The sequence below is a fragment of the Mixophyes fleayi genome, chromosome 2, assembly GCF_038048845.1.
Source record: "Mixophyes fleayi isolate aMixFle1 chromosome 2, aMixFle1.hap1, whole genome shotgun sequence".
Taxonomy (NCBI): Eukaryota; Metazoa; Chordata; class Amphibia; order Anura; family Limnodynastidae; genus Mixophyes; species Mixophyes fleayi.
Genome location: NC_134403.1, coordinates 128,839,967 through 128,864,121, shown reverse-complemented (window position 1 = coordinate 128,864,121; position 24,155 = coordinate 128,839,967). Strand labels below are relative to the sequence as shown.

Here is a 24,155-nt window from a genome sequence, read left to right as displayed (position 1 = left end):
TTACATCAAACAGGACATACGTAAAACAAGGCAAGGCAGATAATATGAATGGAAACATGAAAACAAAGGGTATGAAGGACCCTGCTCATTAGAGAGCTTACATTCTAAGTGGAAGAGGGCACAGCTGAAACAAGAGGAGTGCGTGTGGCTCAGAGTGGAGATTGGGATAGTTGTGAGGGTGCTTTAGTGTGAACAGTGTTATTGAGGATAAGGTCACCTCTAAAAAAAGAGATCGGTTTTCAAAGAGGATCTAAAGATTTAAAGGCTGTGGGAAAGTCTGAGCGTGGTAGAGAATTCCATAAGTGGAGAGCAGCACAGGAGAATTCTGAAGACTGGGTGGATATTAGAGATTTGAAGAATGTTTGTTTGGCAATTGAACAGGCAGTGCTGTAAGATGAAAGGATGAATTTATAATGGAGGAAATCGGGATATGAATGAGATTTCCTCCAGTGGTGCTCTGCAGTGCGGAAGCATTTTTGCAGGTAGCGGGTCTGTTTGTTGTGCCACGGCTGGGGTTTGGCTCGCCGGTGACTATATGTAGTAGCTGGAGCTGCATTATCTAGGGCTTGTTATGTTCATCTAATGGCCAGCAATGAAAATTGTCCACTGCGATCAATATGGTTCCAACGCACAAAGAGATTTACTAGCAAGATGCAACCAATAACAATTCAATAAAATAAGTACAACTGATACATACGCAAGCGCTCTGGATCCAGCATACAGTCAATTAATCCTGAAGTCTGTGATCAAAGTAGACTGTATAGTGGACCCAGAGCCTGGTTTATATATAGTTTGTGATACATAAAAAAACCAGTAGTGATGTCTTGGCGTTTCTATAGGTTCAGGATTCAGGACAGTCCAGTGTAATGCTGGGCATAGGTTGGTTCAAACAATGCCTTCCAAGTGTGGGGGTAAACTCTCCAACAGCTGCATACGTGTCTTTCTGCCGAACAGATAGTTTAAACTGGTCTATTTTCATTACACACACGATATTATTCTGATCATTATTCCTCTATCATCCCTACCTTGCATACGCAAGGTGCGATCGCTTAGACAATTGTAGCGGATGTCTGGTGGTAAAAAGTGGATTAAAATGACACTAAACATGATATGTTTCCTATATCCTGAACCTTAGATATCAACAAAGTGGTTTTAAAATGATTATAATAAACTATTAATCAATTACATTCGATTATAAAAGACTGTGTGTTGAAACCTTTTATTGAGGTGAACTATTTACATGTAAATGTGGAAGTGTAAGTGTATGCAGAAGTGTTCACACGTGTTATTGCTAAATACGCCATAGTGTACTATTCGCATATTTTCACTTGAAGTAAAATAAAATTGATGGTTATTAATTGAATTGACTCCATCCAATTATTCAACTTCCACAGGCCGTGGAGTGTTTTCTTATAGAAAGAGGCAGCCTGATTAGGACAGGACAATGCAGTCATTGGAGAAAATAGTGGTTTTAGTGAAAATGAGAAGTGGATTGGGTTAAGAGCACTTAGGTTTCGTTGTGTACATGTGTATTTGGGTGCAGGTGGAAGGGCATGAGGTAAGGTGAGGAAGAAGAAAGAGGTTGTGGTAGGAGAGTGGGAAGGCTAAATTGGAGAAATTAGAGATGGAGCTGTAGTGGGAGAAGACAAGGTCAAGGCAGTGCCCATCACAGTAGGTGGGAAATCAGGTCCTTTGGGAGAGAACAAAGGAGGAAGTAAGTGAAAGAAGTTTCGTGGCAGAAGAGACAGAGGGATTATCAATGGGAATGTTGAAATCACCTAATATGAGTGTAGGCAGGTCAAAGGATAGGAAATAAGTGAGCCAAGATGCAAAGCTGTCAAGGAATTGGGAAACTGGACATGGGGGGCGAAAATTGAGAGCAACAAGTAGGTGGAGAGGATAAAATAGACGGATAGTGTGGACTTCAAAGGAAGAGAATGAAGTGAGGGTTCAGAGGGTATGACTTGGAAGGTGCAGCTTGGAGAGAGTAGAATGCCTACTCCACCACCTTGCCTGTTTCCAGGTCTGGGATTGTGGTTGAGGGGGAGTCCCCCATAGGAGAGAGCTGTAGGGGATGTAGTGTTAGAGGAGGTGAGACAAGTTTCTGTAATGGCAGGGAGGTCGAAGGATTTAGAAATGAATAGATCATGGATGGATGTAAGTTTGTTGCAAACAAAACTGGCGTCCCATAGTGCACAGGAGAAGGGAAGAGAGGGTTGTGGAGATATGTGGATAAGGTTGGCGGGATTGGAAGTACAGGATGGAAGGAAAGGTTTGGGCTGGGGTGAGGAGCGAGAGTCGACAATAGGGATTGTATGGGGTCCAAGTTTAGGTGAGATATCATAAGCAGCCATGAGAAGTAGCAGCGTGAGAAAGAGGACATGCGAGGAGGATTTGTGGGTGTGAGGTTTATTTCTGTTTATGTAGGCTGGTGAGTATTTAATTTATCTGAAGTCTCCGATTTATCCATTTTAAGATTAGGAACAATATTGAAGTCTAATAACAAAAGTGAACCTTTTCTTTTTGTTTGGATTTCAGCACAGAACTTTTTGAAAAAAGGGACTTGTCTAGTATTCAGTGCATAGAGTAAGATCAATGTAATGTCTCTATTCTTGAGTTTGCCAACTAAAATAATGTCTCTGTCATTCCTATTTGATATTTGTCTTTTATAATGTTACCATGTCTATTCTGATAGCATAGAAATGGAATTGAGTTCATTGCAGTGAACAGCACAATTAAACGATAAACAATAAAATAGGTGTGGCTTTTTATAAAAGAGCTACCAATAGCATGTGTATATTCTATTTAAATCTGCTATGTAGACAGGTACTATATGTATTGTTCTGATCACCTTTATCAGCCAAAGGTGATCAAAAGTTGCTGATTGCTTCTGTGATAGCACTGTCTGCTATGAGAAGGACAATAACTCCCCCACAATCACAACTGTATCTCAAATGAGTTGTAATAAGCTCCAAATCATTTTAATATATATTTCTGAATTTTGTTAGTGACTTTAATCAAGTTAAGTTTTATTTTTGGTTAAGTTATACTTTTAATTGAGAATTCAGGCACAACATGGATTAATTCAACTGTGAATAACTATATTAGATTTAATTGCAAAACATTCAGAGTCACCATTCACGCTATAAACTCTACCTTTGTATATAACATCTCCTCCTTTCCTATGCCAGATTTTTTTTTTTTCATTTTACATAAATATATAAAATTTTATAAAGTTTTTCTTTTATTTCTACTTGGAAACTATGCTAAGAATGCACTGCAAACTAGAATTAAATATAAATAAAACACTAGCTATAACAAAAGTGGTACTTACTAGTCATATTATTTGTGAATGAAAGTAACATGTCAAACTTTACATTTATTATTTGCATTTTAAAAGAAACAATTGTAGATCTGTGGTGTATGATAAGAAAAGAATGATACAATATTAAAGAAAACAGAAGCTTAATGAAGTACAACTATAAAAGTAGAAAATAAGTTTTTACTAGTAAGTAAAGTTTTGAAGATAAATAAGAATGTCCAGCATAAATATCATCATACCTGTACAGTATGGTATGTTACATTAGATATATTCAATTTCCTTGCAGAAATATTTATAAAATCCCCAATACAAATCAGTGAACGGAAAAATAACTCTTCCATGTGTAGACTATTTTCACTCCCAGTCCTCACCAGATGTGGGGGTGACAAAATGTAGAGACCTCTAATCTCTGCCAGGAAACCATGCAAGTCAATGCCAATAATCATACTAGATACAATACCATGCCATCTAACAATTTCTTCATATAGATTATGTTCTTTACACAGCAATGTCAATATCAAATGCATTACTAAAAATCAGGGATATAACAGCGGGGTTCAGGGAGTGTGGCTACAGATCTCTCCAGGGCTCCCAGTCTGCACTCAAATTGGACTGCACATGCTCGGACCAGGCCTCCTGCTTGGCTCTATTGAGAGCAGAGCAGAGGCAGGCAAAGAGAATGGCTTCGTTGGGCCCTAACCCAAATTTGGCTAAGGGGCTTGGTAATGCACTGTTCAGTCCCTGCTAAAAATCATATACTAAACTACTGTACAAAGATGTGCTATCTAATGAATCACAGTGAATGACTGAATGTGGAATGGTTGCCTCCCGAAGTAACATATACAAACAACTTGTTACAGGAGTAACAGTTTGATTTAAAATGTAGTTGTCATCTTGTTCGTATATGAGCATAGATTTATCAAAGTTGCATTTTGAAAATATTGCAGTAGTTTTCTGCAAATCTGCAGCACTTTTACTTACTAAACGTAACTCCTAATGTATCTTTATATTTAGATCTTTTCATTTAGATGCACAGGCGTCTCGCTGTATATACACACATATTACAAGGCTCTAATAAGATAATCAGAGCATTATCTTATCTCATGCAAAGACATAAATACCTGCTCCTGAAAACCATTCTCCTAATTTTCAAACCTTTCACTTCTGTGTAAGTCAGACTGTGTTGCTACCTACCCCAGCTCTTCTCTGTATCCCTAGCTGTTCAATATATACTGTACTTTGGGCATACATTACTTTCTTTCCAGCCACACAACAATAGCCTACTCTCAAATTTGAATCTTTCCAGGTACAGATTATTATGATATAAGCCTGTGACATCAGACATAAGTAGTCAATTTACTTCAGCTAATAGCGCACCAAATATTTGGTTAGGATTTGTGCGCACAATGGCACCAAAGCTCCCTTAAAACCATCATAGATCTTAAATCCAGGTGGACATAGGCTGTAAGAGTTTGGCACCTGCTGCCTTCCTTCCAGTGGGTTTGTATTTATATGTATGAGCTTCTTCTAAAGTCAGTTTCACCCATAAGTTCTGAATTACACACATTACAGCAATGGCTATTGACTTGCCACATAGTGCAAAGCTTACAAGATCTCCCATGATGAAACCTATACTGTTATGGGGAAATGCTGTGGTTCTGTCCTGCAAAGATCTATGAAATTTATTTTGTAGTGTATGACATCAGAATGTACTCTAACAAAATACATTGTGTTGCATTCCTGTCTGAATATCATAAATGAACAAAACAATAATTTGCAATAAAGAGACCTATGCATGTACTTCGTACCTCTGAAACAAATATTCCTCAATCCAACTATTGCTACGTACAATTAAAAAATTACAAATGTTGCTAGCATTTTAACTTTGTATGTCAGGTATCAGATTAGTCAGTTCCTTCACAGTCTGTGTCACTCTCGGGAGAGCCACTGCTTCGCCTCTCATTAATATTACATATCCTCTTCCATGCAAGCTCTTGATGAAAGCCTGCACTGAATGACCTCCCCAAACGTCCATGTGGTTTCTTGGAGACATTATCTTCACTCTCAGATTTGGGGATTCTTCTAGCATGAATCGGAGGTTGAGGTTGGGGTTCAGGTCTCATGTTCCCAAGCTGCAAGGTCCAGGGACCAAATCTCTGCCAACTAAGTCTCTGAAAAGCCATGAGACAATGAAGGTTTCCACCTGTCTAGAAAACACAAAATGAGATTGCAATAGATTACTAATGAAAACAAACAAGCATTAAAGGATGATTTGCTACTGTAGCAGAGTGACATCTACTGGTAGTTATCCTTTTATGTACTGTTGTACATAGCCTGCCCTATACTTATCCACTAGAGCAAATTTGTTGTTGTTACTCCTAGGAGTCAAAAAATGATAATTAAAAAAAACCTTCACTAACATGGCACATTTTGATGACAGATTAGGGTATGCAGTTTGAATGTGGAAGATGGCCTCCTAAGCAGGGAGTGCTGCCATACCAGACTCTCCAGCTATCACTACCAGTAATCCACCTTCCCTCCCCTGCTGCCAGACAATCTTGAGCACTAGTTTACATGACAGAGTCTGCTAAGCACAGTGACTAGTGACTCCTTTAGCTGCCCAACTGCAAAATACTGTCAGATTCTAGTTCTCTGCCATGCTGTATCTCTGTGTGATGTGAGGGATTTGGAACTTCACTGCACACATTATGACTGTGATATAATCCCTGCTAAATAAAGGGATAGGAAAAACCCTTATTGCTGCGCATCGTTCACAGACTAATTCTCCCACAGGATAAATCCTCTCTGCTACACTGCATTACACACTAACCCTTCTCTGAACCTCTATAATATTATACATGGGAAACCTCAGCTTGGAAACATGCAGCATTAACCACGCTCTAGTCTATGCTTATAGGAAATTGCACCTTATGTATTCTGTTCAGACTATTTGTGTCTTGACAGATCCCGTCTTGCTTACAAACTGCCTGAATCGGTTACATTTCACAGGCTTATTTAACATTTTGTTTTGTGGTACTAAAAGGGCTTAGGTAGGCATGAGTGTCAGGGCATGTTGACACTTGTGGTTCTCCGAGTGCCAGCATGCCCTGGCTGCCATGGGTATTCTGCTGCTTGTAGTTATACAAGCATCAGCAAGCCCACACTATTTAGGGCAGCACGGTATGACTGGGACTTGTAGTTCCACAAAACAAAATGGCGTCAGTTTGTTTTTTTCTTTTATTAAATGCCAATATTACCATACTGTCCACAGCCCACGGGGGTAGGAAGAGCCCTAGTGCTTTCAGCACTGGGCTGGTTATTCCTAGAAGGGGGGCCCGATCATTTTTTTTTTTTCAGCGGACCCCACTCCCTACGGAATCCAGGCCAGTGCTGAACAGCCTGGGGTTGGTTGTCATTATGGCATGTCCCCCTGATATAGCGCCTCCCACCCCGGGCAGGTTTGCATGAAAATCGGGGGGACCCCACACAAATTTTCCCCACGATTTTCACGTAGGCTGGCAGCGCTAGGGTTAATATTGGTCGGACAGGGGGACCCCACGCTTTTTTTCGGAACATTTATCTATTTTTAAAACTTTTCACAGCTACGGGAGCCTGCAGCTCTATAGACAGGGGCAGTGTAACAATGATGTGTTTACTAATCACGCAGCTAGGAAGCAGCGTGTTGTCTCTGGGATTTTTAACCTAAACACAGAAAAGTTAGCTAAACATGGGAGTGTTTGAAATCGCAGCAAATCATCAGAGATGACCAGCGATTTTGAAGATCAGAGTAAAAAAAAAAAAAAAATATTGCAGCTTAATACATCTGGCAACTTGGGGGACTAAAATTGCTGGTTATCACCTGTGATTTGCCGAGATTTTAAATAGCTGGGGAGAAAAAAAAAAAAAGAAAAAAGGAAGACCTTACAAATAAGGTCAACAAAATTTTTTTTTCAGGCCTGTATCAGAACTTTAACCAGAGAGCACCAAGCTCAGACTATAGACCTAAATCACTCCTAGGCCCTGCCTATTTTCATATGAAACCAAGTAATTCCAAAACATTCATTATTGTTCAATGTCAGTTAAATATAATATGCCAGAGTTCCTATTCCTATTATTTACCACTTTCTGACTACTCTGCTGTTACTGCTAGCACTTTGTGTGTCCAAAGTTTAAAAATGAAGCAAATCCAAGAGCAAACATAGCATTGAGTGTTGAACATTATAGATGGGTTTTAAGGATAGGAGAATAAGGCTGGGTAAAAAGTACAGTGATTTTCAGGCAAATCAAACGATAAACGACAGTTTGGCCCGATATTGCATTAGTGGGTATGCTGTAATAATGAACGATTATCGTTCTAAAGCAGATTTTTCATTAGATTTTTAAACTGGACTAAAGATCTCATTCAATGGTGAAACAAAGTCGTTCCAATTCTGCAGTGTGTATGCACTCTGCACAGTCCATAGAGATCTGTAGACAGTCGGTGAGGAGTCACCATCTTTCAGCCGATGGTTATGTCAGATGAAGAGCACAGATCTGAAGGTAAATTGTGTAAAACGTGTATAGTGTGTACACATGAAATGGCATGCTGATCAGAACTTTTATTTTCTTAATCATTGGTAAAATCGATAAGGATATCGCATCAGGAGAAATTCTGTATAGTGTGTAATCACGGTTACTTAGCTAACTATCTTGAGATTACTTTTTGAGAGCTGGAATGCTTTGTCTGAGCATCCTAGTTTAGGATATGCGTTTACCTTGGGTAGATGTTCATTATCTAGGGTTTCTGTCATTACTTTTTAAAGTATGGAGACAAAAGCTTAAAGACACACAGAAATAGACAGAGCTAATAACATTACAGAGTCACCTCTGATGGATTGTTACACAATTACTTTTAAACCAGACAATAGACACATTAGGAGGGTCAGAATAAAATTGTCGATGTGGCGTGCGGACATTGCACCACAAACTTTGCTCGCAATTACAGTAGAAATCTCAGCTCATTTTTCCCTCGCATCTCTATTGGCTGCAAGGAAAAATGGGTGGAGATATCTTTCAAATCTCTGTTGCGAAGAGTCTCACAGACCTTCGTGGCTAATTGAATTCCCCTCAGAAAAGGAGAATAGCTTCCGACAGAAAGCAGACATTTACTCCAGGAGACAGACTTTCCATGTCTTCTTACCCAAGGTTCCTGTTCTTGGCTAGCTCTAATAGAAAAGGGAATAGGGAATGGCTAGATTGATATATAAAAATGTTAAATTCCAACACTGAGGGTCAATTGGTCATCAATGGTCTGAAAGTTGGTAGGACAACAAGCCCAGACATATTACAAATTCTTTGCAATTCTTTGCAAATATCTTGGCCCCACATCTACGAGGTCTATACAACTGCCAGAGTCCCCTTAGCTCCACCTTATATGAAAAGAGCTTTGATAGCATTGATAAGCAGATAAAAAAAACTCCCCGATTTGTGAAAGCTATCGCCCAATCTCCCTGATAAACATGGATAAACATTTTAGTGAACACACTCATTTTATCTTCTGACATTAGACCACTCTGACCAGGATGACTTAAGACTTAAGCCATAGACGTCACACCTTAGATGACATGGAAGGTCATCGACCTAGTATCACGATCTCGCGCTCGTAAGACTAAAAAAAAATGAAGCTTTCAGTGCTTCTGGATGTTCAATTTATATTACAATTAAAGCTTGCAGAGACGAAGTCCATGAGCACGCTCACTGTGTAGTGTACTCCTCCCTGGTCTCAGCTGTCCCAGATTCGGTTTGATTGCTATCCTTTAAAAGGAGGCCTTTTCCATCAGAACTTTGCAAAGTTATTGATGCTAATTATTCCGGGACTCAGGTCTTTGTCATCTGATTATTACTACAGTATACATGGTTTACATTGGACATTGGTTTCTAATTGAACTATTCACTCTAGCTTATTTTACTGCCACTTGGAAAATTATTCTCTCCATATATAGCGCACAGCTAATGTAAGATTCTGTGATTTTGTCAAGACAGGTGCAGCATAGCTCACTATTAATAGGCTTTGCCTTAGAACAGGGTTAATTCCATTATAAAAAAAAATCATTCATACATCATTGCCAGTACTTCCCTGTTGTGGAATTGTTTGTATCTGCCAAGCCTCTTGTTATATCATTTTAATACTGGGTGAAGCTGTATTGGCAAGATTGTTTTTACGGTTGTTGGGTTTGCGGAACAGAACACATATACCCTGAAAATCCTGCAGCTTGTTGGAATATTAAGATAGCTATTCTGAAACTGAGGAAAAGATCTGCCCCATTTCATTTAATTCTGTTTAGCAAACCAGTATTTCTGGTGTAGAAATATGACCTGCACAGGCCTTTGATTTCTCCTACAGAGGCCTTTTGTAATTAACATCTTTTAAGATCGAATAGACCTGGTTGACATCCTTTACTAGGACTCCACCTCCTTACAGCTTCATCATATGGAACTACACAAAGAATCCTGGCTTCAAAATAAGACCGAGTATGAGCGAAGATATATTGTTTAACATGGAAAACAGGTAATTGTGTTGTGTTAGTTTGTTTTGTATGGAATATTGCTAGTGACTTGAATGCTTAGGACATGGTTGTTTAAGAAATGTTGAATTGTAAGTGTACTTAAAATGTAATTAGAAAGTGAAATAGTCTTGGAAAAGATTTTAAATGATATTATGTGAATAGTGTAAGTGATATTGTTTGGTTACATGGTACTTGTAAAGGCTGCTTAGAATATGTGTTTTTAGTTTAAAGATGGCTAGATTGAAGTAATACAGTTTAATTCTGGAGAAACGGAGATCATGGGAGGACATATTATGACCAAGATTGGACAAAAAAGTTCCTGTGTGAGATAATTAATATATGTGTATAATAATGACTGCTAGACGAAGATAATTGCGGTGGACATGAAAGTACCCTACTGTTACTGTTGGAGATTTATCACTAATATTGGTTGTATAGTTTAATACAGACTGTATTTTACAATACGCTTGTTACATGGTTTTGTGTATATTAGGATTAAGTTTCGAGATGTTCACTGACCCCCATGTTCTGGTTTTGGATCTGGATTAATTTCGTGTTTTGGTTTTGGCAAAACCGCCCTTGGTGTTTTGGTTCCGGATTTTTTTTCTAAAATCCCTATTTTTTTGTTTTGCTAAAATCACATATATTTGCTTCCCCCCCTACATTATTATTATTAATCTCAAGAACACTAATTTCAAGTCATTTGCAGTCAATTTTGACCACCTCACAGGTCACAATATTATTTTCATACACTTTCAAACAAAGACTGCAGCGACCTGACTGGATGCCAACCGATAGAGCAATGACTCAAACACACGGCAGTTCCTAGCACATCTAGGAAACATTGCCAGACAGCAGTGTCAGTAAAGTGGTGCAATTAGCAATGGCGCTCTCCTCTTTGTACGTTACCTATATAACACAGTACAATGTGACTGCAGATTTAGACGACCAAGCCTGCCAGACCTATTATTTCTATTTCAGCAATGACAATTAGCAATGGAGCTCTCCTGAATGTCACTGGAAGCTTTGAAGAACACTACTACCCCTCCTCTTTCTATTCTACCTATGACGCTGCCCAACTGCTCTAGAGACTGCCAAGAACTGTGCTACCCCTTCTGTGTCCCTCTGTGAAATGGCGCTGAATCGCCGTGGAGGGCGGTACTTATAGAATCCAAAGCTCTCGAGATCCAAAAACGTAACAATGAAGTTTTGCCTCGTTTTCAATTCCGAGGGTGTGGGTTCGGGTGTGTTCGGTTCTCGGGGAACCAAGCCTGAGCATCTCTAATTAAGTTGTACTATACTTATTTTATTGATTACTATCAAAATAAAACACTGTACTAAATGCACGTACCTTGAGTGGTATGACAGAGGCAGTTAGGATTGAGCGATATGTGCAGACAATAGACAAGATAGCCACGTGTTATTGTTTTGTCATTGTCCTTCACCATGCAGTGTGTCCTCAATCTTGTGCACACTCTCTCACATACATGCTCTTCTCTCAACATACAGACACACAAACACCGAGAGGACCAACATACTGTATGGATGACTCTTTGGCAGAGTGCAGGAGAGGGGAAATAGTAAAAAGTGCAATACTAAAAGCAATATATCTTTGTATCAAAGGGGTTAGGAAAAGCACAAGGAAAAGGAAGCCTCTGTGGTTTGCAAAAGTAGCAGCAAGTATTGTGAAAGCAAAAAAGATCGCCTTTAGGAAATACAAGCAGTCTCAGAATAATGAAGACAAAGAGGTGCATCTTGTTAGACAGGAGACAAAGAAGGAAATCAGATGTGCAATGGCACAAGCTGAATAGAAAATGGTCCAGTCAATAGGTAAAAGGGGGTAAAAAGATTGTTGAATGGATAAAATCTTGGTTACAGGATAGAAAACAGAGCTGTAGTAAATGGAGTGCATTCACATGAGGAAAAGATGACCAGTGGAGTACACCAGGGATCCATACTTGGACAAGTGCTTTTTAATATGTTTATCGTGACAGCCATGAAGCCAGAAGTATGATGAAAGCATAAAAAACTATTTATTGCAGCAAGAACACCATCCAGGTAATGCATAGTAAACACTGACAAGGTCAGACTTGGTAAATAAACAATAACAAACATCAGTATGTGGCAGGATAACAAGTAAATGATAATGAAAACACAGCAGGTACAGGTAATTCAGCTGAACAAAGATTAACAGTGAAAGCCAAGAATTCACCTGAACTGTAAACTTGCAGTATGTCGAAGCATAAGACAAATATCATGTTAACATCCTGGTGACTGGGTACAGGTGAGTAGCAAGTGCTTACTGAATAGCAGGTACAGGCGAGAACAAGGATTTCACAGGAACAGAATGTAGCAATGCAGGTAGTCAAAGGGAAAAACAATGACCAGGGTCATTCCATGTCAGTTCAACCAAGGGTGTCTGTCCACCACCCATCTCAGATTTGTTTGAATTTTTTTTAGTTAAGAGAGGATGTCAAAACAACTATTTCTGCCAAATATCTCAACTGTCTGACAATTAGTTGATTAAATATTGATTTTTCAATTTATTAAATAATTTACTAACCACAGCTTCTTTATCCAGTTTATTTGAAGTATCACGGGTGTTTATTAAGGAATCCCCACAAAATTTGGCCTGGACACGGCCTCAAACCCCACCTCGAGCCGCTGTGGCTCGTAACACATCTATGTGAAAATAAAATCTGCTAGAGAAAGTATCTAACGAAGGGTAAAAGACAGACAGGAACTTGTGTTTACAAAAAAGACAATATGGGTCTATTCTTTCTAAATTACACAGATGGGGACTTATTCTTCACTGAGGTAGTTACTGAATTACCTCCAATTTCAGATTTAAAAAACGGTTTTAAAGCTGGATGTTGTGCATTATGCAGAAAAACTGAAGGACTAACAATAATTCTACACAGCAGCAGTTAAAGAATACCATGGACAGCAATTAGATGGGCCATTCTAATTCAACTACACCCTCCGCTCATTGTCCAGCAACATGTAGCATACCCTGGAGAAGGAAAGCAAGATTTTATATGCTCAGTTATACCGCTTTCATACTGCCGCCCCGGCAATATCCCAGGTTTTTCAAGCCGGGTTTTTGCCGGGGCTCGGAGCGTCCCAGCTCAGAAACACCATTCATACTGCACCTCGGACCCGGGAATTTCCCGGGTTGACCCCATTCATACTGCACAAGTCTGTGCCCTGGCAATTTGTGGGAGTCATCACCAGAGCAGTTTTCATTGGCTGAAAAACGGTGATGTCATTGAAAGGTGACTGTTTTTTTGACGCATAAGGATGATGCAAAAGTGGGTGGTGATTGTTTACCACATTACTTTTCATCATGGCCGACGACTCACTTTTGTGTAGCCCAGAGTTCATGTTTACTAGTGTGTTTTTGCTGTTTTATGCAGCAAATGAGAGTTTGCTGCAGGTGCTGACACTGTGGGAAACCTATTCCACCATGTAGGCGCCTTTCTATTGTGTTGTGGTGGTATGCTACCCCTGGAGAATACCGGACAATCTCCTGCTTGTTTGGAGTGGGGATATCCACTGTGTGCACTCTAGTGCATGAAGTCACCACGGCATTGCTGGAAGCCCTGTATAATCGCTTTATCTCCTTACCGCAAGGTCAGCGCCTGGATGATACAATTGCAGGATTCCTGAAGCGTGGGTTTCCACAGTGTGCTGGAGCCATAGACGGGACACACATCCCCATTATTGCCCCCACAGACAACCATGCGGATTACTACAACCGCAAAGGCTGGCATTCCATCATTCTGCAGGCTGTGGTTGACCACAACTATTGGTAAGCATTTTTTATGGGTTTTTTTATGTGACTGTGCCATGTGTAATGCGTATTGTAAAACATTGCTATATGTATTTTTTTATGTCAGTTTCACAGATGTTTTCATCGGCTGGCCTGGACGTTCCCATGACGCCAGAGTTCTAGCAAATTCAGACCTTTACCAAATTGCTGAGGAAAGATAAGATTGCTGGCTGTTCCCTAGAGAGGTAAATATAGTTGTAATGATGTATGATGTTTTTGTAATTGAAGCTTATATACTATTGTTTGCTATCAATATTGTATGTATTTACTGCCCCTTTTTATATATAGATGTACCACTTGCAAAATGCATTTTCACCATATAGTACCAAGTGTACTGCGTTATGTGACCAATATTTTTAACATGGTGACGTGAAACTGCATGTTTTTATTTACAGAAATCTACGTTTGTTGATGGTGTGGAGATACCGGTACACATCATTGGGGATGCTGCTTACACTTTGAGGCGCTGGCTGATGAAGGGGTTCACTCAGCAACATCACCTGTCTCAGGAACAGATCCGGTTTACACATACCCTCAGCTCGGATGGTGGTGGAAAATGCTTTTGGGCTCTTGAAAGGACGTTGGCGCTGTCTATTGAAGCGCAATGACATTGACACCAAGCTTGTGCCCCACGTGGTTGCTGCTTGCTGTATTTTACATAACATTTGCGAAATACAAAAAGAGCAATTTCTACCTGAGTGGAATGTGCAGAAATCTGAAATGCCAGTGCTGTCAGTGGACTCCAGTACTTTTGAAGGAGAGCGCACCAATACCTCTGCTAAACTTATTAGGACCACCCTCACTGCCAATTTTTTTCACATATTGTATTTTGTTTTGTACATACTTCCTCATATGTCTCTTCACAAAAATATAAAATGACACAATACAAAAGTCCTTACTTGCATGTAAAAAAAAAAAAAATATATATATATATATATATATACACAGCTAATCAGCTTGTTTTCTGTGCAACCCGGGTTGAAAAACCCGGGTTGCACCATTCATAGTACAGGCAACCCGGGTCCGACCCGGGAATTACCCCTCGATAAGACCCGGGTTTTTAGACCCGGGATTTTTGACTTGTACCATTCATACTGCACCAAGACCCGGGTCGTTTGAGCTCGCCCCGGCAAAAACCCAGGATTTTGGTGCAGTATGAATGGGGTATTAAATCACCAATAGGTGAAATATATGTGCCCAATAACTGCCTAGCAGAATGTCCACGGACTATTTTCTGGCCTAGAAGTCCTTGTCCCAGTCCAGTTGGAGAAGCTGCATTCGCTCACCCTGTCCCTCACTGTTCTCTCCTACCCTATGGCGGCCTCTTAGAAGTGTATTGCTTTTAAACCAGCACTTTGTTGCACATGCTCATGTGCTGCATGACAGAGTGTACTGTGACAAAGTTTCAGTACAGTCATATTTGCCACTGAACTCATACTTGCCTGCTCTCGCTGAACGTCTGTAAAAGTAGTCATCTAGCTGCATTGCAATCAGCTATTTATCATGGAAGACCACATTTCAAGCACTAAAGTCAACCATAAAAGCCAGCCAAATAAAAATAAAAATAATCTTTAGGGCAATTTGCAAAATTGGATTTATGGCACTTCGCATCTGCCACGTTTTATTAATTATACTTTAAAAAGTATAATTAGTAATCTGTAGTAGATATGTCTATAGACCTTACAATAAAACTCACCTTTTTAGTTTTCCTGTATTGTAGACCCCTTTCTGTGTGTCGAATATCAAAGAATTCAGGATTCTGTGTGTTCAAATCAGTAACAATGTCTGTCCATCTGCAAGAAAAACATTTATTAAAATGTTTACATAATAAGGACAACTATTTTCTAGTACAGTAATGCTCAATCAATGCGTCATGGGGACATAATTGTGTATCATGATACTAGGTTGTTAAAAAACAAATTTGTGATTATTCCATTTTTTTGTTATCAAACAGACATTCGCATTAAACAGGATTCTGTTTTATACTTATTAAAATATTTTAACACTAGTTTTGTTTGTCATTTATAAATGGCCAATGTGACATCGGTGTTGGTGGATGTGTTACAACACAAAGTTTTTAGTGCTACTGCAGAATTAAAAGACAATCTGTTAAGAGTATGACCACTACTAGCTACCTCACTAGCGGTTTCTTACAGGCGCCAAGTAGTCACACTAGCTATGACTTTATAATATTATGGATTTCTTGTTTTCAGCTAACATTTTTTTCTGTCTTAAAGTACAGTTCTCTGTGGTCTTCGAGTTCCACAGTTACATAGTTTTAATAGTTTTTTTGAGTCCTTTGAAAATGAGTTTTGTATAAAATGGTCAGTGCTTTACCATGGAGTGTTTAACATACTTTTTACAATGAATTGTTGGATGTTTTCTGCTTGGTTCGCCAATTAATATCCAATATTCAACTTCATGTTGGAACAACGGACCCCTGGAATGCAAACATAAAAGCAGAAAATACAAGATGCAATGCTTTTCTCTTTACATTTCAAAAGTTGACAGATAAAATAGTAAAATGTTATTCACATTGTTCTATGGGACGTTTTTCCCATTTAAACAAATTATAAACAACCTCAACCCATGGCTAGCAGAGTGTACAAATAATTAACTCTAGGGGGTATATTTACTAAACTATGGGTTTGAAAAAGTGGAGATGTTGCCTATAGCAACCAATCAGGTTCTAGTTATCATTTATTTAGTACATTCTACAAAATGAAAGCTAGAATCTGATTGGTTCTGTAGGCAATATCTCAACTTTTTCAAAGCAGCAGTTTAGTATATATATATATATATATATATATATATATATATACACATATCCCATAAACTTATTTTGTAAATTGTGCTCACCTGTATGCTTTACAGGCCTTTACTGGAGTAGCTTCAAATCCAATTGGGCAAAAATAATGGTTCTGGCAATGATAAATGTAGGCCATGGAATCATCTTTCAAACCCTGAGTTAACTTTGACAAAGCTCCAGCAGCTGAAAAGCACATATGGGTAACCAGGTCAAAACAGCATCCTTGAATTATTTAAGCGCATTAAGCACAAACTTAATACAGTCAAGGTTAATACAGTATGGTTATGCAAATGTACAAAATACTTTTACAGCAGAAAAGATCCTAGAGCCCCATCTAGTCTGCCTGTTCTCTTGAATTTTTTTACTTTTTGACAGAGGATGTTTGCATTTGGGGAGTTTTGTTTTTTAATTTCTTTTTATATCTATTGTTCTTCATTTTGTAAAGGTTAAGTCTTTCTCCCTTCAATTTCAATGTGTGTCCCGCTTGTTTTAGAAACTATTATTTTCAAAAACTGTTATAGAAACATTTCCATATATCAATATTAAATCAATGTACTAAAAAACATCTGTTCCTTCTCTCTAAACTGTATATGTTCAGCTGAAATCTGTCCTGATAAGTCCATGCACTAGTTTAGTAGTCCTACTATGATTTTTAGTTTTCCATGTCTTTTTGGATATTGGGCCACAAGGATTGAACACACTGCTCAAGGTGAGGTCTTCTTATATGCACTGAATGGTGAGACCCGGGGATGAAAACCCCGGGTCTCACCATTCAGACTGGAGGCTACCCGGTTCAGACCTGGGAATAACCCTCCAAAAGACCCAGGTCTAATTCGCGGGTCAGCTGACCTGGGAATTAGCAAAGGACCCGTTCCCAGTGAGCCTCGACCTGGGTCATCTGGGCTTGCCCTGGCAATAAGCTGGGTTTTTGAGGCAGTGAGAATGGGGTATAAGTGGTTACAACACAGAGGCAAGTTACTTTCTGCCCCAAACTAGCTTCCCGCATCATAAACAATTTTAAAATGTACACGAAAACTGTAAACATGTGGAGTTTCTAAACTTCTAATAAAGTATAGTTTTACAGAATGTTTTAAATCAAAGAAAGCACTTATGACTAGATAATACCAGTTATAGAACAAATGTAGTTTATCTATTAAAATAAAGCAGAAGAAGCCAAGTAACAAAATGAAGCAATACATTGCAGAGAAAAAAGGATTCACCTAAAGTTTACCAAGATCCAAATCAAGATAGCTTGCATCCTTTGTTTTAACAATAAAATAAAAAATAACTAAAAATACAATATAGGCTATATATTTTTTCCACATAAGCCATGATCCCATAGCGGAGATAGAAACATGGAGGGCAGTTGCGAACAACAAAAACTCAAAAACCTGGGTTGATACACATCACACAAGACAAGCACATTTAATAATAAACATGAATTCTTGTTCCCTCAGAGATGTATAGGCCCAGAGTAAATGACTCCTCTGTAATTTGCACCCACATTACTGTGTGTGCACTCACCAGACTCTCCTGCAGTCTTGTTCTTCCCATGTGGTTTGTACAGCACATATGAACACCCTTTCACATGAAAGTGATCACTGATTTGTCTGAACCATCTAGTAAAAAAAGAATTAGGTAATTAAAAGTTTAAATGCAGATTTAGATCCAAAATACTAGAGATAATATGTATTATAAATGTTATGACAATACAGCTGTCTAATGACATTGTGTTAGGAAGCTCTGTCCCATTAAAAGCTAAATTAATGTTATATGGGAGTGTTTACAAGCATGCCAATTATCATGATGTGTAAATCATGTTGCAATGCATTAGTATTTAGACAGAGGGGACATGACTGGAAAAGGTATGTTGGCCCTCATAGCACTGGGGCCATAGATTCTATTCTGACTAGGGGATTTTGTATGTTTTCTGCAGGTGTTTCAGTTTCCTCCCAAACTACCACTTTTTTTTTTTTTTTAGTATATATACTCACTAGTTCACCACCATTGTTTTTGTGCCATAAATGTACCGAGAAGTAAAGTAAATGATATTTATGGAGAATATTAGTACAATAACAATAATTCTATATTGTAGATATGATGAAAATTACAACGTTTTTGTTGCATGCATCAGTGATACTGATTTATGTTGTATATATAGTATACGGAGGTCTGTTATTACGATTCTTGTTATTGTTATATTAGTATAATCTTTTCTGTGGTTTGCTTGTAGATTTGATTAAGCGGTTCACCCACACTATGCGCTGTGATGGTATAATTCCTGCAGCTACAAAGTTTTGCTCCAGAAACCTAGTATTTCTAGTTATTTTATATCTGTTTAAACACTTATTTACATTACTGGCTACTTTGATTGCCTGTTTAGTTCCTAAATCTACATTATTTTGTCCATGTTACAACTGTGCAAGTGGATCAATGTTCTCAAGATTACTGTAGTTTGACAGATACCACTAAAGTGTTTTGCTTCCTGCTTCACACATATTTCATGGATTTGTGGGATTGTTATTGTTGCTAATCACTAAGTGCTTGCAGTTTTCAGGACAATCCCTACCCCCCACACATGAAATCTTTAATTCACAATGCTTATGTTACATAAAACCTAAATTAACAGGATAAAGAAGATAAGATTCCAAGTGGTCCAATTTTTTCATTGGAGGAAAAAAATAATAATTATAAAAAATAAATAAAAATAAATAAAAAAATCATAGCAACAGCATGTTGCAGATGACTGTCAAAGGTAAAACTTAGTCACTATGCAGGAAAATCTAGTCATAGGAGTCAACTTTTCACAATGATTGGTGGTGCTCACATTACACCCCCCATACGACTGAAAAATGCCTTGCAAACACTTTTTTAGTGCACAAAACAATAGGGGAGCCAAGCACCCACAAAGCTGCCACCTATGAATATAGTCATTAACAACTTCGTCTGAATTAGAGAATTTCCCATTTAATTGTATAATGAGTGGTTCAGTGTAAAACAGTCTGGAGACAGGGGAAAAAAAAAAATCACATTCCCTTCTAAGGATGTAACACTTATCTTATTTGTAGTCATTTTCTAGATACAGAAGTCAGTTTAAAGCCACTGACACCAGACCGAGGATGCAGTGACGGCATTGCAGCAGGAAGTTACCCTCCAGCCTGTCAGGGGGTGTTTTAAACAGAATACAAAGTTTCACTTGCAATTAAAAATTTTGAAAACTCTGCCACTTGTAATCTATCATACTGGACATAACATTACTGGCAGAACTTACCTCATCAAAGTTGTATTCCCAGTAAAAGGACCAAAACGAATCTCTTCAAATGGTGGCTGGAAACCTAAAATATGTAGAGCTTCCTCTTGAGTTATTGGTGGAAGACTTTGGGAAAGAAAAAAGCATGTAGTTGTATCAGAATGAAGCACTTTAGAACACAGTCATTTCTGATGCATTCAAATTTGTAGTAAAGAAGTACTCCAGACTCAATTTTTTTAATAGAAAGCCCACCTCCATAATTAGTAAGTTGTGACCCCTGCTCTTATGTAGAGAATAGCGCTAACAAAATGCCAATGGGGATGAATATCCTGCACAATGCAATGAGACTCCCTGCTTTTTCCATCGAGAGATAGGGGGATTACTAAAGAACCACATCTAGGTAGCGCTAGACATGGTCAAGAGCAAATGTAGTTGTGATTTTACTTGTTAATTGCAATCCATTCAAAAACCCTTTAAAAAATAAATAAAGAAAATAAATAAATCAAGCAACCCTACTCTGCTGCCTCTCCTCCAGAAGCAGTTTATCCCCTTTCATAATAGTAGATAAACAAATGCCAGATCATGGAGAAATTAATTAAAATCACTGTTCACAAATCAAAAAGAGAAAACAGCACTGTATTTAAGGCCACCAATCTGTGCAGACCATTTGGATTACCTAGTGACACAGGTTGTGGATTTAATTTTCACTGCACCATAAAACTACAAAAAAAAGCGATTCTGACTACATGACTACCATTTGTGTTTACTTGGGGAACTATATACAGATTTCTATGTTCCAGAGAAATGGAATCTGTCCCTGTATTGGGGATAAGGGAAGCTGGGCATGCACAGTGCCCCCAGGTTGTAGGGGTAAACAAATGTTACTTTATAAAAGAGGAAGGTACTAATTTGTAGATTGCAGGGGGGTGGAGAATAGCCCAGCACTGGCCCTGGTCACGGGCTGTACATTTCAACAGCAATTCTTTAACATGTGACTAAGCTGCACTGTAAGGAGCATCTACATGGGCTAGAAGTCTATATCATGACTGGCTACTAATTAACCTAGGACATCTAGGTATATTGTGCTCTGTCCCCTTGTTCTTTCCCATTCCTATACTACTTTTTATTGTCCTTTAAAACTTACTCTTCCCCCTTCTTTATCAAGTTCATAACTAGAAATTGGGTTCTACCTTAATTTTTCTTTCTTATACATAATGACATTTAATTCTAATTTCTCTTGACTTCTATATCATTGATGATGTTATTCGATTATATGTTTTTCTGTGAATATGTATGAATCTTTGAATAAAAAAGGGAAATAAAATTAAATTAATTCAAGAAACTTCTTGTATAACCACTTGCATTCCAGGCAAGATCAGCATACAAAAATCACTGAACATGCAAAGATTTAGGAGAGTCTGTTGCAACTTTGTCAACAAATTATTTCTTTAAACAATGAAGGTGAATTTACCAGACTGAACACTAGAATATGGCTGCATTTATTTTCAAAATAATAGTCCACATTTGTGTTGTACTTTACCTTCCTGATCCCAGAGTGCTAAATAGGAAGTTCCAGCAGGACACTAGGGAGGAAATCCCGCATGAGGTCTTATACTGTGGCCGGCTAATACAATACCTGTGAAGACAAGTAGTGAAAATAAAGTGATTGGACGTTAGTGAGAAATAGGTTTGCTTGCATTTCCCAAACTGTACAAGGAAAATGACAGCATTAGATTGATTAGTAAGAGGAACAGGATCATTTTAGTAGGTTAATTGGTTGCTATCAAAATTGACCTTAGTGTGAGTGCGCGAGTTAGGGAATTTAGACTGTAAGCCCCAATAGGGCAGGGACTGATGTGAATGAGTTCTCTGTACAGCGCTGCGGAATTAGTGGTGCTATATAAATAACGGATGATGATTTTTAGTGTTCACAGAGGTTTTCATTCTGAGCAAATTTAAACACAATGGGGGGTATTCAATTGTTAGCGTTAACGGAAAAAAACGAGCGCTCAAAAAAATCTTAGCATTAATACGGTAATTACTCGCGGAATTTCAGCTCGCAGCTCCCTGAGCAGCGAGCTGAAATTCCGCGAGTAAACTACCGTATTAACGCTTTTCTCGCGCAATATTACCGTATAAACGGTAATATTTTTTGAGCACTCGTTTTTTTCCGTTAACGCTAACAATTGAATACCCCCCAATGTGTATAAAATATTTCACAGGCTGTTACACGGGAAAAGCACAATACCAGATTTCTTTTAATAATATTGCCTCCAATACACTATTATACTGGAGTCTGTGATGTATGTTTATTTTACCTTGCTTATGAAAGCTCTGTGACAGATTACAGGTTATAAATAGATATAATACAATCTAGAATTTTGAACACAAAATAAAATGACGATGGGAGGGGGATTCAATTGCCGGCGATGTGGCGCGCACAGCGCACACTGACAGCAATTATGGCTAAAATGAGCTGAGATTTCTGTCAAAATCTTCTCCACAAAGTGTCTCCGGAACATCTGCAAGACTTTGCGGCTAATTGAATTCCCCATGTGTGTTATTAACAAGTTATATAACACATTTCATATCAGAATCAAAATTACTTGGAAGAAACAAATGGCTGTGGAGAGTAGAGTAAAAAGTACAATAAAAGTAATTCATAAACATTTGGCCTAAAGAACAAATAATGTGATGTCACGCTCCTTTTGCCCAAAATTGTGTATTTGTAAATCAAGACAATCGCATCAGCAGAAGTGAAAAACTTTGCCTTTACTAATGGGATAATCTGTGTCAAAGTCCCATTACAGTCATGATTCATATAAGATATAAGTAAGGCTAAACCGAGCAGTATTTCCATATTTCACTTACCACAATGTGCATTTGCAATTGGACCTGCAACCCAGCAAAATGATACTCTGAGCATTTCTATGGGGCGAGTTCCAACATCTGGAATGTGAGTGTGCTCCCAGTCATGCGTGAGGTAGACAAGTAGGCGCAACTAAGCAAATCTAAAAAACGCTGTATACCTGCATATTTTGTGGGTTGTGTATGACCTTCATTGTATTTAGCAGACAATGGAGCAAAATTATCAATGAAGGACCATCAAAATAAGGTAAATTTGTTGTAACATTAGTTACGCTTGCCACACACACTCTCCTAGATTAAACAATTGGCTCAATAATGCAGCACGTGTGGCCCCAAAACAAGCCAAATAAAACAAAATTGAGCTGATTATTATCAAGCATTTTGGTAAATGCAGTCAGAAGAGGACTACAAATAGCCAGCATGTGAGGTCATCTTCTGACCTCACTAATAGGCCCCACAGAATCTGGAAGACAATAATGTATACAGCTGGTGCACTGAAGGGTGGGTCTTGTCCAATTTGGTCACCAATTCTGTTATTTCATGATCAGTCATACATTACAACATGACCCCTGAAAGCCATAAGATCAGCTCTACTGGTCTTTTACCGGAGGCATGAAGAATTCAATAACCAGTGGAAAGGGTGGGGTTCTAGTACTGGGAGATTAACTTTTCTCATAATTCAGATGTTGAGAAAGGGATATAAGAAAATTGGATTATGTGATGGGACACTTATGTCACTCAGAGAAATGAGAAGGGACTCTCTGCTTTTGTTTTGCTTTACATAATGTATTTATGATATCCCGTAAGGTATATTCTCCTATATGTTATAACATTACATTAATCTTTTAGTTTTCAAGTAGTAGAAGACTGAACGCCAAATTACCATCTCCGGAGATCTAGAACTTTCCGTTGCTTGATATCATCCACAATGAAGTGTTGGGTACATTCTCTCAATGGCTTCACCTTTCTCTCAGTTTTCTTCTTTGGAACTTGTTTATTAACCACACCTGCAGAAAGAGAACATATGCAAATTGAAGAACTAAATCATATTCGTCTAATAGATTCATAAACTTTTCTTTAAAGAGGTCTATGAAATAACCTATTAGGATTTAGCTCACAATTCTAATTATCAGATTAAAGAAAATTAAGCAATCTACTGTAAAAACAATAAGTATGTGTGTGTGTGTGTGTAAAGCTGTGTAAAGCTGGGTACACACTACACTGTTTTCATCCAATAATCGGCTCAAACAGCCGACATACGACCGCTCGTTTAAAAGTCGGGTCAGTGTGTGCAGTGACACGATGGTCGAAAGTCTGCCCAAATGGACGATTATCGCCTCATTTGGTTGGTCGTACCGTTTAATATTTTCGGTCCAATCTCGTTTCCGCTGTGTAGTGTGTATAAACTTCCGACCGATCCACAACAGCGAGTATGAAATTACAGTCATTGCTCACCACAACATGGCTGTAAAAAGTCGCTATAGGGACGTCCGCTCTTCCCTTTATCGTCCTAAACAAGGCTAGTGTGT

At 38.5% G+C, this 24,155-nt stretch overlaps 1 protein-coding gene across 3 annotated transcripts in view; it reads right to left on the bottom strand.

The window, feature by feature from the left end:
* Positions 1 to 3,484: 3,484 nt before the first annotated feature.
* The window catches only part of BIVM (basic, immunoglobulin-like variable motif containing), a 38,437-nt gene continuing 17,766 nt past the window's right edge, over positions 3,485 to 24,155 (bottom strand). For all 3 annotated transcript variants that reach the window (XM_075199976.1, XM_075199977.1, XM_075199975.1), the window contains exons 3-10: positions 23,510 to 23,633; positions 21,299 to 21,394; positions 19,780 to 19,884; positions 18,033 to 18,127; positions 16,559 to 16,691; positions 16,056 to 16,139; positions 15,396 to 15,492; positions 3,485 to 5,529 (exon numbers count right to left, since the gene is read on the bottom strand). In XM_075199976.1, the coding sequence (XP_075056077.1) occupies positions 5,227 to 5,529; positions 15,396 to 15,492; positions 16,056 to 16,139; positions 16,559 to 16,691; positions 18,033 to 18,127; positions 19,780 to 19,884; positions 21,299 to 21,394; positions 23,510 to 23,633 (1,037 nt within the window). In that variant the 3' untranslated portion in view covers positions 3,485 to 5,226. The remainder of the gene's footprint in view (positions 5,530 to 15,395; positions 15,493 to 16,055; positions 16,140 to 16,558; positions 16,692 to 18,032; positions 18,128 to 19,779; positions 19,885 to 21,298; positions 21,395 to 23,509; positions 23,634 to 24,155) is intronic.